The 14,407-nt window shown below is 36.5% G+C and overlaps 1 protein-coding gene across 1 annotated transcript in view; it reads right to left on the minus strand.

Moving 5' to 3' along the window:
- Positions 1–2,154: 2,154 nt before the first annotated feature.
- The window catches only part of LOC144956638 (uncharacterized), a 49,883-nt gene continuing 37,630 nt past the window's right edge, over positions 2,155–14,407 (minus strand). The window contains exons 8-9 of the mRNA XM_078887278.1: positions 8,759–8,974; positions 2,155–8,144 (exon numbers count right to left, since the gene is read on the minus strand). Coding sequence (XP_078743404.1) covers positions 5,957–8,144; positions 8,759–8,974 — 2,404 coding nt within the window. The 3' untranslated portion in view covers positions 2,155–5,956. The remainder of the gene's footprint in view (positions 8,145–8,758; positions 8,975–14,407) is intronic.

Below are 14,407 nucleotides of genomic sequence, written 5' to 3' on the forward strand. Positions count from 1 at the left end.
CCTTCCACTAATATGGAAACAATACCATGTTAGAAAAAACAAGCAAAAAAAAAAACATGCAAATCATCAATGAGCTTTAATATTCCTAAACCAACTCAAACAGAACTTCCCAAAAATAAAACAAAACAACAACAAACAAACATAAAAAGGCTCTCAAAAATATTATTGCAACATGGCAGAGAAACAACTTGGTTAATCGCAACAATCCAGATCCAAGGTGTTACGATTTCCGAGTACTGTATTGTAATGTATTGGACTTAATTGTGATCATCGTCTAATGTCGAGGAGAACATTAATACTTATAAATCCCATGAAAAAATATTTAATTAACATTTGGTCTAAAGTGAAAATAACTGTAGAAACCATGGACTTGATTAATAGGGTTGGAGCACATGCACTTATTTGCAGTCCGATATCTCAATTCATATAATCATGTGTCATGGAAATCTCAAAAATGACGCGATTATGTCCATACACAATGTTTAATTAGCATAAGTAATTCGGATTTTATGTACAACGTCGGTTGAGTCAAAATTGTTCGTACAGACCAATGGTTGAAATTTCTGTCAACGAGAACGAATTATGGCAAATCTAAACATTATAAAATATTATTACAGATTGATATACAGATTGGATACAAAACTTGCAAAAATAAGGTAAATTCTAAAAAAATTAGTCATGAATGATTATTTATAAAATCGCAAGCATTTGAACGGCCATTTACCGTTCAATGACTTTTACCTTCAAATAATAATAAAAAATTTATATATATAAGATAAAAAATTGACTTTATATACGCAATATCCACTAAATGTGCTCAAAGCGCTTTTCAAGGGTCCCTGTCAACAGAACATTTAATTAGGACGGACATGCGCTGTTAGGCGATTAATTTTTCGACAAAGACAACTCTGTTAACGCCAGGTACTCATTTTACAACCTGAGTACTGGTGAGAGAAAGGGAAAGAGCCTTTTCAAGGACAACATGCGCGAACGGAGCTCGTAACCCAGGACCTTTCGATCCGAAGCGAGTGGTCATACCCCTGACCGACATAGCCGACACAAAAAATTAATAACAATATAAAGTAACATTGAAGTATTCGTTAGCTTAAGCAGTGTAATTCAGGTTTGAAAAACTTACTCACCACATTTAATAACTCGGGAATAAATCCAAAACGGATGAGTTCATTAAGTCATTGTCCATCGGAAGGATATACGTTTGTTCAAAAAACAAAATCTGATGGTTAGGTAATTGAATTAAGAAATCTGCATATTACTTACCCTGACGATTTGACTCGACTGCTCAACAGATTGTCCGCTATTTACCCTCCTTACGACTGAGAAAAATCGTCAAATCGAACAATCCAAGATTTCTATCAAATGATGATAATATCGAATTAAGAAATGAAGCAGTGTTTGTAGAGTAAATATTATGACAAGAACTTTACTGCTATTAGGTCATAAGTGAAAAAATAGATTGTTTAGGGGTGTGAACTTTTGGAAAAATTCTGAAAATGACTGCTAAGGAGAGGTTAATTTACAAATAAAAACATTAAATAATAATCTCATGCTTAAACAAGTAACTTGACAAGCAAAATCCATCCCATGATTCCAATCATTGCGCCTTAAGAGATCTAAAGGATGATTTTGACGCTGATGTTAAAGAACAACTGATCTATGTATAAATTAATAGTTATCTAGAATGTAAAAACGATTTAGAAGGTGGAAATTGGCTGGACATGTCCTCAGATTGCATCCGAGTGCCATTCCCAGGATAGCTCTCAGGTGGGACCCCCCCCCCCCCCCCAAGGGAACGAGAAGAAGGGGCCGCCCGCTTGAGACCTGGTGGAGGAGCATCGAAAGACAAATGAGTTGTTGGTCCTGGGGACAGATCAGAGCTGATCAAGCACCAAGAGGATCAGTAAAAAGTATTATTATTATGATTATTCTTCTTATTATTATTGATAATGATGATGATGATGATGATGATGACGATGACGACGACGACGACGATGATGATGATGATGATGATGGTGATGATGATGATGATGATGGTGATGATGATTATAATGATGATGATTATGATAATTACAGTTTTAACAATGGAAATACGTGCTAAAACAATGATAATAATGAAGCAAATATTCGTGTTAAAAACAAATCGCATTTATTTATTCATTTATCAAATAGCATAATCCAATAGATTATCACTTGATTTAACAGATATCAACAAAGATCATAACATTACATATTTTTGACATGTTTAGATGAGCATTTATCTGCAGGTCTGATAACCTAAAACTGTTATAGTCTCATTGTTGTAAGGGGAATACTCTCAAATCAACGCAAAATCTACTCCGTTACAACAATGCTTATAAAGCCCAAAATTGCGTTCGGTTATTGGACCTGAAAAATATGTAAACGTCAATCTGTTTCAATAAAAAATTTCTTATTACAGTCCACTCCGGATAATGGCAACTATCAGTTAATTGCAACGTTTCCCAAGAAACGGAATTAATACTGTGTAAAAGTCACTAGTTAATTGTAACAAACCTCGGTTAACAGCAAACGAATTTTCGATCTCAAAAAGTGGCAAATTCAAGAAATTAAACATAATCTTCTGATTAAATTTCATCATCGATGAAATCATAACAGGTTGAAGAATCGATGTCCCCACCTAATCTCTTTTGGCTCTTATAAATTTATGTTGAGAAAAAAAGAGTGAAAGTGAATCTAATCTAAATAAGATGTCGGCTTGCACCAAAGTCGCTTTTGCTTGTCATAATCTATACAGAGCTGCCATGTGGTTTTTGGTCCAATCATATTGCTCAGTCTGTGGTAGACTGAGAACAATGTTTACAACAACTGGTTCATCATGTATGTTGTGAAACTGATTGGTATATAAATTGCTATAAAAACTCACAACAAATGGTGAACAATGTCCCATCATTTTATCTGAAATCGACCAAAGATACCGCAGCTTGAAGAAAAAAAAAACACCCAAGACTAAGAAACCATGCCTTCCCCTAACAAGAACAATACCACGTTTTAGAAAAAAAACAAAACAAAACAAAAACAATGACAAATCATCAATGAGCTCAATTCACTTCCTAAACCAACTCAAACAGAATTTTCCAAAAAAATAAAACAAACAAACAAATAAATACGGCTTCTCCAAAGATATTGCAACAGTGAACAGGAAACAACTTTGGTTAATCGCAACATTTCCACTGATCCCAAGGTGTTACGATTTTCCGGAGTGGACTGTATTTGTAATGTATTGTGACCATTTGTAATCAATCGTCTAATGTCGAGAGAGAACATAATACTTTATAATCCCATTAAAAAAATATCTTAATTCATACATTTTGAGCAAATAATGTGAAAATTAACTGCTAGAAACCATGGAATGTGATGTAATAGGGTTGGAGGCGACATGCACTTATTTGCAGGTCCGATATCTCAATTCATTATAGACTCATTGTTGTCATGGAAATCTCAAAAAATGACGCCGATTATTGTCCATTACAACAATGTTTATCTAGGCCCATAAGTAAGTTCGGATTTTTATGTACAACGTCGGTTGAGGTCAAAATTGTTCCGTACAGCCAATGTTAAATTTCTGTCAACGAGAACAGAATTATTGGCAAATCTAAACATTATAAAACTATTTTTACAGATTGATATACAGATTGATACAAAACTTGCAAAAATTAAGGGTAATTCTAACAAAAATTGACATGAATGATTATTTATAAAATCTGCAAGGGCATTCTGAACGGTCATTTACCCGTTTCGATGACTTTTGCCTTCAAAAGTAATAAATAAATAAAATATTAATAAATAAAATAAAATAAAATTGAACTTTATATAGCGCAATATCCACTAAATGTGCTCAAAGCGCTTTACAAGGGGTCCCTGGTCAACAGCAACATTTAACATGCAGGACGGGACACGACGCCTGTTAGGCGATATTACAATTTTTGGGACAAGGACAACGCTGTTAACGACCAGGTACTCATTTTACACCTGACTACGGTGAGAGAAAGTGAGTAAAGAGCCTTTTCCAAGGACTCAACTATGCGCCGAGCGCGAGACTCGAACCCAGGACCTTCCGATCCGAAAGCGAGTGTCATACCACTAGACCACATAGCCGCACCAAACAAATAAAAATAACAAATAAAAGTAACATTTGAAATGTATTCGTTTAGCTTTAAGCGATATAATTTCAGGCCTGAAAAACATTATCTCACAACTTTTAATAACTCGGGGAATAAATCAATACGGATGAGTTCATTTAATGTCATTTGTCCAATCGGAAGGATACGTTTGTCAACAAAAATCGTTTGGTTTAGGTAATTTTTGAACTCTTTTTATTTTATCTGCCCAATCAGTTTGTCATCATTACCTTACCCTGGACCGATTTTGACCTCCGACGGCTCAAAAGATTGTCTCTGGCTAATTTAACCTCCACCTTACCGACTATAGAAAAATCGTCACATCCAACATTTTTCTAATTTAAATGTCTTTTGTACATCATCCAATTTATAGAACATGAACAGTGTGTTGTAGAGTAAAATTATTTATGGCAAGAACTTTACTGCTATGGTGTCATCGTGATAAAAAATATATATTGGTGTTAGTTGGGTGTGAAGTTTTGGGGGGATTCCTGAAAATGACTGGTAAGGAGAGAGTTAATTTTCACAAAAATTAAAACATTAAAATAAATAAGTCTCTGTACGTAACTCTAATTTTGTAATTTGACAAGGTCAAAATCCATCCCATGTTTTCCAGATTCATTTGCGCGCTCCTACAGACTTATATTATGACTGATTTTGATCGCTGATGGTTCAAAAGAACCAACTCGATCTATGTAACAATTAATAGTTATGCAATAGAATGATAACAAATTGACCCCAAAGAAGACCTCACAAGGTCTCAGGTTTGCGAATTTTTGTCAAGATGAGGGTCATTTAAATTGATTGATAATAATTGAAGGACGAGTTTCTGGCCATTTTTTTTTAAAACGTGTCTTTCTAGAGTAAGGCAGTGAACTTGTTAATGTAGGCATGGAGATTTTATCATAATGATGTGTTAAAGTGAATGACATAATCAGTTGGATGGTGAAAATGTTTGAACTGAGATATTGCCAAGTTTAGTTAGAAGGTCAATTTTTATCCAAAATGAGTTCTCGTCAAAAATGATAAGATCAACCCTTCTTGTACATGTTCGGGAAATATCAAAGCTTAATTTCACTTCTAAATATTTTTTACAGCTAGTCAAATTGAAAAAGTATGAAATTTGAGAAAATTTGCTGGATACCTTTCCCATACATCTAATCATAACTTCATGAAAAATCACCAGATTTACTTCAAATAAAAATTAAAATACTCTGAGGAGCATATTCTTTCAGAAAATGCAAAAAAATGCATATAAAAATTGTTCACCTCCCGACTGATTATGCCATGCACTGACACTGACACATGTGTCCTGTCTTCAGCTCCGGGTCTATAAATACAACACTGATTCCAATTTGTACAGGGATTGCTTTGAAGATTTTATGGCAAGATTTCATTATGAAAACCTGGCATATCAAAACTGGAATTTCGATTCCATTCTGGCGTGTGCCATATTAATATATTTTTCAAATAACAAAAACAAATCAATTTACAAAAATAATCAAATTAAGAATATTATGGCGTTTAAACATAGAATTATTCTATGTGAGATCATAGTTATATCAGTATTTACGAGATTATCGATATGAAATAAATATATATCCGGGTTGAAATTACTGGAAAATGTTTGTATGAAAAAATGCTAGAAAAAGCATTAATTCTCTCTAAATCGAACCACATTCCGATGAAAATACTCGTACAGACAATCTGAAAACAAATTTCAGTTATTATCTGACAAAAGTAACTTATCTAAAGGAATACATGATGATAATTTTCCCGAATCAGTGAATCCTGTTACTTGCTTTAACTTTTTTCGATGATGTCTTGGCGTCCTGAAATTCTCCAGATTTTCGTTTGGTTGCATTGTACTTTGTCTTGTGAGCTACGTTATCGGTGAGGCCAGGCGGGAGCTTTTTGGCATTTTTGAATTTCTTGATGTCGGTATTCAAGTTATTATAATCGTCGTCTGTCGTTTTAGAAAATTTGGTGTTTCGTCGGTCTACATTCATTTCGTGGAGTGATTTGGCCTCATTTTCTTCAAGGCTCGTGAGAGGATGTGACGCCATCATGTTTTGAACGTCTTGCTCTTTTTGAATATTTTTATTTGTTTGGTGTTGCTGAAAAGTAGCAGATGTAGGTTCTGGGCTGAATCCAGTAGAATACGAGAGGTTTGTTGAATTATTCGACTGTATGGGCAGTTGTGTTATAAATGCACTGGGGTTATTGGAGGTGTTGGTTGGGGGTGTGTCCTTAGAATTCAAAATTGTTTTTGTTTCTCTGGACACTTTGTTTTCTTGGGATTGCAAAAGCGAAGTGGATGGAGGGGGAAGGGTGACATCCTTGGACATGAAATCCAGGGATAGTTCTGCGGCCTGTCTCTGCATTTGTCCAAAGTCCATAATCGTTCCTTCTTCCTCGCGGCTGGGAAAAGTCAGTGACGTCATATCGGTAGAATGGTGTGTTAAAACATCTGTATGCGGAGGAGTATGCACGGGTGCGTTTGATGCTGTCTGAGTTCCGTGTTGATAGATTGGTTGAGAAGACTTGTTAGGTCCGGGGTCAGGGGTTGGGAAAAAGGTGCACGACGTGAGAGGAGCCGAGCCTTTGCCGTAGCTGGAAACTGAGCCAATGATATTCGGAGGGGACGATGATTTGGCAGTTGGGTTAAAGTTAAGTTTGTATGGCATTACTGAGTCTTTGGCATTCAGGAAATTGTCTGGGATAGTGGAATTATTACTAGTGCTGCTGTCGCTACAGGAAATAATGCTAGAGGCAGGGTCTGGTGGATTGAGTCCCAGTTTGGTTTCACTCCGATATAGAGAATTCGTGTTTCTAGCATCTCCAACATGTTTAGACTTATGATTTGCTGCAGAACTTTCTTTGCTGTTTTTGTTGTAATGCGAGCTGCTGAGATTTGTTGTGTTAAGATTTGCAGCAGTTGTTGTTGATGGCAATGACGGTGATGGCGAGGATGACGATAAGGGTGGTGGTGATTGTGACAATAATGGCACGTCTGGTTTCCGACATAAAGATAGCAATGTGTTGAGATTGGACGAGGTGGTAGATTGAACTAAATTTGAAGAATCATGATTCGGAAAACCACCGAGCGATACACCTCTTGTTGAAGATGAAGAGGAGGCTAAAAAGGATGAAACTGTCAAGGGTGATTGTGTTGACATTTCAGGGAGTGGAGGACTTCTCTTTGTCTGAAGTAAGTCACCGGAAGACGCAGAGTCCCTTAAACTTTTCACGTTTTTCAATTTTTGGCTCACGTTGTTTTCTGGTAATTGCGATTTTGAAATGATTGTGCTATTATATAATTCCATACTCTCTGACGATGAATTCAACACATTTTGTGTTTGACTTACAGATACCTTGTTTGGTATTTCTTGAAGTCCGCTGGAGGCATATGATTGTTTTAGTGCAGCGCCATATCTCGAGGTAGTTGTAGGAGGTTCGTGCGAGTCACCACGAGGAGATGACATACCAACGATGTCGGATTTCCATTCATTGGTGGGAGGGTTGTAGACACCGGCATCGAGGTTGTTTCCACTGGGGTCTGGACATCCATAGTAGTCCGAGTTCTTCACCATACTTGAATTTTCATTATCCGCCATTCTTTTATTTGAAAAGCTTCCGTTTGAAATGTTGTTATTCTCGTTTCCGATGCTGGAACCGGAATATGTCATTGGGGTTTCTTGGCTGTACGGATAATAAGCAGCTAACGACTGTTGCTGTAGTTGTTGTTGTTGTTGTTGTTGTTGTTGTTGTTGTTGTTGTTGTTGTTGGTGTTGGTGATGGGATTGGTGTCGATCTGTTAATGACAACTGATAGTTTGATTGATCTTCTGCTGAATCCGTTTCAAATGGTTGTGAAGTCAGTTCCATAAAATGCTGGGCAATGATTTTTTGTGTCTCATCTGACTCCTCGTATCTTTTGTCGCCTGGAAACAGGCTATCCGATGGAGGTCTGGAAAATAAAAGGAAGCAAGTATTTATCTATGTGTAAGAATTGGCACTGCAGGTGGTGTTTAGTCATAACAAAACACACACACACAAACACACACACACAAACACACACACACACACACAAACGCACTTTGCACATCACGTACGTTCATTAAGAAGCATACATACAGTGTGTTCTCATTTGCAAGTCAGATAATCCAAATTGTTATAGGCTCATTGGTGTAATGGAAATATTCTCAAACCAGACCCGAGAAAAGCTATATATATATATATATATATATATATATATATATATATATATATATATATATATATGTATATATTACAGATAGAGAGATAGATAGATAGATAGATAGATAAATAGATAGATAGATAGATAGATAGATAGATAGGTAGATAGATAGATAGATAGATAGATAGATAGATAGATAGATAGATAGATAGATAAATACACACAGACTGATCTATTTACCTACCTATTCCGTATATTTATATATATATTATATATATATATATATATTATATATATATATATATATATATATATATATATATATATATATATATAGAGAGAGAGAGAGAGAGAGAGAGAGAGAGAGAGAGAGAGAGACTTACCCATGATATAATGCTTGACCATCCATGGATGGGGCCATAGGTTGTGAATTGGTGTGGTACGTGTTTACAAAGGATGAGTGTGGAGGAAGTCCGTGACCTTGACCTGGAGGGTACGGCGGGCCCCACGATGGGTGCCCTACAGAAATATTGGGCGCTATCCCAGAGTGGGGGGACATGAAGGGTTCCTGGTTCACTGCGTCGTTCATTCTAAGGCGACTGGAGAAAAAGAAAAAAAAATTGGCGAAAATGAATGAATGATAAGTAATTTGGATCGGAATTAAGCAAGTCAATGTTGTGTTTGTTATGTTGGAATGGTCGATTTAAGTCGATATATTCGTGATATCGATATAAGCGTTGTCGTTGTCGCGAAATAATATTGTCCTTTGCAGCAAAGTTAAATCAAGTCCATAAATTCCTTTGGTTATCAGATTCGTCGTTATATTTGGATAGAAAAAGGAATTTAAAATCTAAATTATGATCAAATCAAGAAATGTTCGCTTTTAAAAGCCTAAAAGCCAAAAAAAACCCAACAAAAATAAAAATAAAATACAACTCTGTCTCCTCATCGAAGGTATTTTATTTAAGCCAAATTTTGTAAATAATGGATAACATTCAATTATATAATGTGGTCACACAAAAAATTACCTCCCCACCAAAAAAAAATTTTAAAAAAAAACAAACAAAAAAAAAAACAAAACAACAACAACAACCGCGCTGCTCTTTGTCGGATCTATAAGACTCTACAAAAACACAAATAAGACGAATTGTTATACGTGGACATTCAAAATTTTATGAATGTGAACTGAGAAACAAAAAAGATACCGTAATTTTCGCAAATCGTGTTCACAAATCTAGATAAAATATCAGAGAAAAATTATGCAACATTGCAGAGGGTAAAACCGCGATGATTTTAATCTTTTCCTGCCATTTTTAGCAAACATGAATTATGTCACCATAAACATTATTTTCCACATAATTCTCATCATCATGTTGGCCTCTGTAAACGGTATTGTGTGTAAACGAGACACTAATAAAGATCTTCTATGATTTGAAAAATAATGTTTGAAATAGTTAGATTGAGAATAGCTTGTTTGATTTGAGAGCAGACTGCAAAGAAATAAGTCCGCTCCTGCTTAAGACAGTGTCCTTTCTTCAACGGTTCAAACAGTGCAAAATGGTTCATTATGGTTTTGACAGATAATATGTAACTGGCACTCATTATTTCCCAGGCATAGCAACAAGCGTCTTTTTTAACCAATCACAACGCCAAATGCCATAATTTGCGTCATCTTTTCGCCGGTATCGAACTTTTTTGGCGGTGTTACAAGATTATATATTATTCAAAAACCGCACATCCAATTATTTAAATATATCACAATTCTATTAACAAAGAAGAGTTCTAATTGAATATTTGTGACCCACCGTGTCAAAGCGGTATTATGTCGGGATCCACTCGGTTAGGGAAATTGAATTCTTTGCCACAAATATCAAACTTGGGTTTAATTTCTGTACGTTATGCTGGAGTATAAATACTATTTCTTGCTTTACAAAAACTTCTAAGGTCCAATTTCTCATCATTCTATCTCTAAATTCACTTTTTGGGGTCTGAATCATTCCGACATAATACCGTTTTGAGACGGAGGGTCACATTTGGAAAATGTATTATCTTTATAACTTTTATTCAAATAGAAAGAAATAAAGAGAGGCGCGTTTGTTTTTTGTTTTTTGGTGTTTTTTGTGGGTTTTGTGTGTGTGTGTGTGTGTGTGTGTGTGTGTGTGTGTGTGGCAACCTGATATGTTAGCTTAAAAACCCGACAGAAATCGGTTTCTAGACAGTTGATCACATCGTGTGAAACCGTGTCAAAAGCCATGTCATCATCACAACTTACAGAGTTCAATCTCCCACCATAAACAAAAAAGTAAAGTAAATAGATTTTAAAAGATACAATTTTACAAAAAGATAAAACAAATCAAAACAATTGAAACCAAAACAACAACAACAACAAAAACAAAATAAAAAGACAACCCCACAAAAAAATCCAAATCCCCCCCCCCCCCTCCTAAAACAAACCAAGATAAAGCAAAACGACAAGCCCCCCCCCCCCCCCCCTCCTTATAAAATAATAATAATAATAATAATAATAATAATAATAATAATAATAATAATAATAATAATAATAATAATAATAATAATAATAATAATAATAATAATTGCACGTCGATCTTAGCTAATTCTTCCTATTTACTTTTTCCTGACACTTTCTTTTAAAATGTATCTCAATTCTCGTCTCACGCGCGGAAGGTAAATTATTATAAGCGCATGCGCAGAGCCCGTATCTTGTTTCGATTCAAAAGGTGTGACAAACAACGAATGTGTTTCCCCGTGTCACAACAGAAAACTTTGATTTACTGATAACAAGCAACATGAACTAGAAATGTTATAACATGTACGTAAAGTTTGGGTAAAAACAAATGCTAACCACCCCCCGAATCTGGTGTCTCGTAGGAAATAACTAATAAACCTAATATTATAGATAGATAGATAGATAGATAGATAGATAGATAGATAGATAGATAGATAGATAGATAGATAGATAGATAGGTAGATAGATAGATAGATAGATAGATAGATAGATAGATAGATAGATAGATAGATAGATAGATGGATAGGACCAAGAACTGATAAATTACAAAACTGAGTTGAACCAGTTTTACTGTCGTACTATGGAAAGACACGTATGTAAAATCCTGGCCATAAAACTCGTCCTTCAAATATCGATTGATTTTTTAAAAGAGCTTTTATATAGCGCAATATCCACTACATGTGCTCAAAGCGCTTTATAAGGGGTCCCTGGCCAACAGCAACATTTAACATGTAGGACATGACGCCTGTCAGGCGATATTACAATGTTTTTTTCGGACAGAGACAACGATGTTAACGGTCAAGTACTCATTTTACACCTGAGTACGGTGAGACAATGCGAGTAAAAAGCCTTCTCCAAGGACTCAACTATGCGCCGAGCGAGGCTCGAACTCAAGACCATCCGATCCGAAAGCGAGTGTCATACCACTAGACCACATAGCCGCACAAATGAGCCTCATCTTGGCAAGAAAACTCTCAAACCTGGGACAAAGGAAGACATCGCGAAGTCTCAGGTCTGAGAGTATTTGTCAATATGGTGGCCATTTATATCAATCAATATTTGATGGACGAGTTTTCTGGCCAAATTTTTAAATACATGTTTTTACATAGTACGGCAGTTAACTGGTTAAAGATATGTAATGTTAATAATTGTGACCCTCCGTCTCAAAACGGTAGTAGTGGTAGTATCGTTCGGCTACACTTCTATGTTCAAGGTATCAATCCAGGTTCTGAAGTCATCATCACATTTGTTGATGGTTTCAAATCCCCCTTTCAGTTTTGTCTCTGGGTAATCTAATACGAGGTGGTTTGCATCTTGTGGTGCTTGGTTGCACTTTGGGCATGTTGGTGATTCTTGGAACCCCCATTTGTGCCCCCATTTCCTGCTACCGGATCGGCACGTTGCCGTGGTGCAGGAGCTTGCGTGCCCCAATGACCCTGAAGGTGATACCAGCTTGGATGCAATCGTGCTGGAACAGCAACAGGATAGGGACCAGACGAAGGATGATCCAACCCGGCGTTCGGACAAGGCTTGCCTTTTCCTGACCCACACTTCTAATCATGAAAGGTACAAGGAGGAAATCTCAAAACGGTATTATGTCGGAATGATTCAGACCCCAAAAAGTGAATTTAGAGATAGAATGATGAGAAATTGGACCTTAGAAGTTTTTGTAAAGCAAGAAATAGTATTTATACTACACCATAACGTACAGAAATGAAACCCAAGTTTGATATTTGTGGCAAAGAATTCAATTTCCCTAACCGAGTTGATCCCGACATAATACCGATTTGACACGGTGGGTCACAATTTGGGAAATTCAATTTTGCTGTATTATTTGTTTGTTTTGTATGTTTTTTTTTATTATGGGTTTGGCAGCGCTTTCGACATAATATTTATGTCATGCCACTACAAACAGAACGAAAATGGGATAGTCAACCGATTATAGATTCCTAATAACAGAATACGAGACAAAGGGAGACAAAGGGGAGTGGTTTAAATAGGTAATATGTGAAGCTTCAAAGATCTTCACAATAGCAGCGTTGTTGAGCTTTTTATATAGCGCAATATCCACGAAATGTGACCCTTCGCCTCAAAACGGTGTTAAGTCGCGTTGGTTAAGATTATAAAAATTGAATTTATAGCCAGAAATATCAGACTTGTGTTGAGTTTGTATGTTTTATTGAGCAGAATGAATGTCGTATTTTAGGGTGCTAGTGCCAACAATTTATATTTTTGACTAGTTTAAGATTTAATTCGGCTTTTAAGCATATGGTTCGTTCCGACATAATAAAGTTTTGAGACGACGGGTCACAAATGTGCTCTAAGCGCTTTACAAGGGGTCCCTGGCCAACAGCAACATTTAACATCTAGGACGGGACATGACGCCTGTTAGGCGATGTTACAATTTTTTCTGACAGAAACAACGCTGTAAACGCCAGGTACTCATTTTACACCTGAGTACGATGAGAGAATGTGAGTTAAGAGCCTTTTCCAAGGACTCAACTATGCGCCGAGCGAGGCTCGAACCCAGGACCTCCCAATCCGAAAGCGAGTGTCATACCACTAGACCACATAGCCGCACACAGTGTACCAGTGTAGTTAGTTTTGAATCGGTGTTTGCCATGGCACTGGTTGCATAAATGGTCCTTCAAAAACACACACAAGCGTAATTCTACTACAACACTAAGTGAACACATTTGGAACCCCAAAGAAAAAAAAATTAAATTTCCAGAGCACAGTCTGAGATTGCAACTCTTAGAACATAGACAACGCTGTCAACGGCCAGGTACTCATTTTACACCTGAGTACGATGAGAGAATGTGAGTTAAGAGCCTTCTCCAAGGACTCAACAATGCGCCGAGCGAGGCTCGAACCCAGGACCTTCCGATCCGTATTCAGGTGTAAAATGAGTACCTGGCCGTTAACAGCGTTGTCTATGTTCTAAAAGTTGCAACCTCAGACTGTTTGGAAGAAAAAAGTCTTCATCCTCACAACACCGAACATGGCAACAACAATCAACAGAAGAAACGAACTAGGATCTGCACGCAGGTATCGAAACAAACACCTTTTATGTAATTGAATTCAATAGTCTGATGTCACGTCGCCCAGCAACGGCGGCCATCTTGGTTCTAAACAAAGAAAATCTGTACTTTTTATTCTTCATGCTGGCTAGAACTTTTCATATGTCATGTAATCAGAATGTGTAAAAGTCAAAACATGATCAGATTTATGTTTTTTTTCCCATCTGGATACGCTTTTATGCTCGCCGGGGAAATATTCCACAAGGGCGTCCACCATTGTTTCGATAGTTTAGAGCTAGTTACTAAGTTACCATGCGTCATTACGAGGGAAGTGACGTCATGAATGTTGAAGCGTATTACGAAACACCATAACCACGAAGCCGATAAAGTATGATAAACACAACAAACTACTTTCACTTTCACTTCCTAATGAGAGCGAATGCTCGAAACAACATTGTAGAAGTTGATCATAATTATACTTGAGA

The sequence above is a fragment of the Berghia stephanieae genome, chromosome 11, assembly GCF_034508935.2.
Source record: "Berghia stephanieae isolate SIO BIC M18660-M18661 chromosome 11, UCSD_Bste_1.3, whole genome shotgun sequence".
In the NCBI taxonomy this organism is placed as follows: domain Eukaryota; kingdom Metazoa; phylum Mollusca; class Gastropoda; order Nudibranchia; family Aeolidiidae; genus Berghia; species Berghia stephanieae.